This window comes from Papilio polytes, unplaced genomic scaffold, assembly GCF_000836215.1.
Source record: "Papilio polytes unplaced genomic scaffold, Ppol_1.0 DF823691.1, whole genome shotgun sequence".
NCBI lineage: Eukaryota > Metazoa > Arthropoda > Insecta > Lepidoptera > Papilionidae > Papilio > Papilio polytes.
Window position 1 is genome coordinate 5,064,650 of NW_013525513.1, and position 2,247 is coordinate 5,066,896.

General features: G+C 33.0%; 1 protein-coding gene across 1 annotated transcript in view; it reads left to right on the forward strand.

The window, feature by feature from the left end:
- The window catches only part of LOC106104233 (trypsin-7-like), a 10,138-nt gene continuing 7,891 nt past the window's right edge, over window positions 1-2,247 (forward strand). The window contains exons 1-2 of the mRNA XM_013284210.1: window positions 1-102; window positions 246-360. Coding sequence (XP_013139664.1) covers window positions 46-102; window positions 246-360 — 172 coding nt within the window. The 5' untranslated portion in view covers window positions 1-45. The remainder of the gene's footprint in view (window positions 103-245; window positions 361-2,247) is intronic.

Here is a 2,247-nt window from a genome sequence, read left to right on the forward strand (position 1 = left end):
TAACCTCTATGCTTTTTATTTAAAGCCAGTATACATCAATCCAGGATGTGGAAGTGCTCTCTTATATTAGTGGCTGTGCTTTTAACTTTCACCAATTCAGAGGTTTGTGACAATTTTTTATCTATTGATATTTTCTCTTTTTATCTTTTGAGCAATAAAAACTAAGTGACTTCTTTAGTTTACTTTATTTGTTTATTGAGTTTTAAAATAAATGTGAATACAATGACATTGTTTTTCTTGTTAAGGAGGACGCAGATCGAGATGGGAGAGGGGTTCTGGCTAAAAACTTCTTTGGCGGAGTTTGGGGTAACAGGCCACCCCTTATGGAAAAGAATCAGCTTAAAAAATCCTGTACTTGTAGTAAGTATGCTTTTATTAATTTAATTGTTTATATCAGTTTGAGAGTAAATTCTCTAAGGTTTTTTGAGGTTATATCAATGTTAGGTCAATAAATTTAGAGTTAGGTATAATTTATATAAGAATTTTATTGTTTTATATGTACCAAAACCTTTGCCTTTCAAAGGTTGTTTGGTAAACAAGGCAACATCTAATTGGATTTGTATTTTAAGACCAACCAAGTAAAGTCGAAAATTGTGTGACACGATTTTAATTCTTTTCCAATTAAGCTTAGCATTTGGCATTAAAACCTTAGGTCACCTTTGTATGCAAGCTCTTTGTAATATATTTTTTTTTATTTTATTATCAAAAAGGAATAAAATAAAACTGGATATTAGTCGAAAAAAAATCACTGGTACGCACGGGTACCGCTCTTGATGTGCGACCCGTCTGAAAACCTGCTTAAAACGGCGTCACGGTACATTTTGTACATAAATCAAATAATAATAACATCTATTGGCCTTATTTTTATAGACTCTGATAGATGCCGTACTCAACTATTTTAGATTTATTACTTAAGGTGAGTTTCCACTGCAGATAAACATGCTAAAAAACAATGTAACATGTTTACTACCGGACGACAGTGGAAATTCATTGTTTTACATTTTTGTCTCAATTTTGTTATCTAGGTAATCCTTGTTAGGATAATGGCTTATATTGTAATGAAAATAATCATAGTGTCAAATTTCAGACCAATGTAAATTTTGTCATACGTGTAAAATTATGTCTAAAAGTGCGTCCAAGATACTACTGTGTGTAAAGACAAATCTAACAAAAGCACTAAAAGTACTTAAAGAAATATTTTATAAGAAAAAGTTTCGACAACTTAGAACAAAAAACGTAATATGTTTTTAACTGTTCTCACTACTTAACAGGTGTACCGTTTGTTCTCGTTTTGTACGTGAATAATTTAAACGGTTATATTGAATTTTAATTGGTAATGGTTTCACGGGTGTTTGACTTGCAATTGATAGCGTTTAAGTATTAGATGTAAGAAATTTCGGATCCTGAATGTTTTTTTTTATAACATAAGATGGCTAATGAGCAAGCTGCCACCTGAATCCGCCAAAATGGTGAAGCGACCGCTGCCCATAGACATCCGGAATTGCAGATGCGTTGCCTACTCTTATCCGACAGAGGAGGAGACGCACACGAAGAGGATATTTCCTCTTCCTATGCATCTCCTCCACCGTCAAATCCACTTCCCCTTCCCATCCTTTCTTAAGACATGGGTAGTAAAGACAAAGGGACCTCAATTAGGCCTCCGACATCACACTCATCAGACGAAACAGGGAATTGCTTTCATTTCACGCCTATCTTCTGTGGGCACTACCACTGTTAAATTTTAATCTTAATGTTTAAGAAAGCATAGAGGCATGATGTCAATATAGGTAATTTAACTGTTTCGGTTACCGAAACACATTTATAAGACATATTTGTATTTTTTACTAATATTATTAATGTGACAATTTTGATGGATTGTTGGATATATGTTAGAGGGTATCTTAGGAACGGCTCAAAGGATCTCGCAGAAATTTGTCAGAGATGTAGAACATAGTTGGGAAGAACATAAAGATTATTAATTGTTGTTTTTTTTTTAATTTCGCGCAAACGGTATCGCGGGCAGCTAGTTATATATTGTGGTTACTGATGGTTTAATTAAAAAATGAATTAGTTTATTTTTAAGTATCGATAAATCTTGTCGAATTGTCTGTCAGATTTTTATGATCGGTATTTAACATTGCAACGTGACTTGTATACTGTTTATTTAGAAAGGCGTAAAGATTTTAGCACGGAGCTAAAATTGTTGATGTTCTGTTAAATGCTGTGCAAATAATGTATTAACATAAA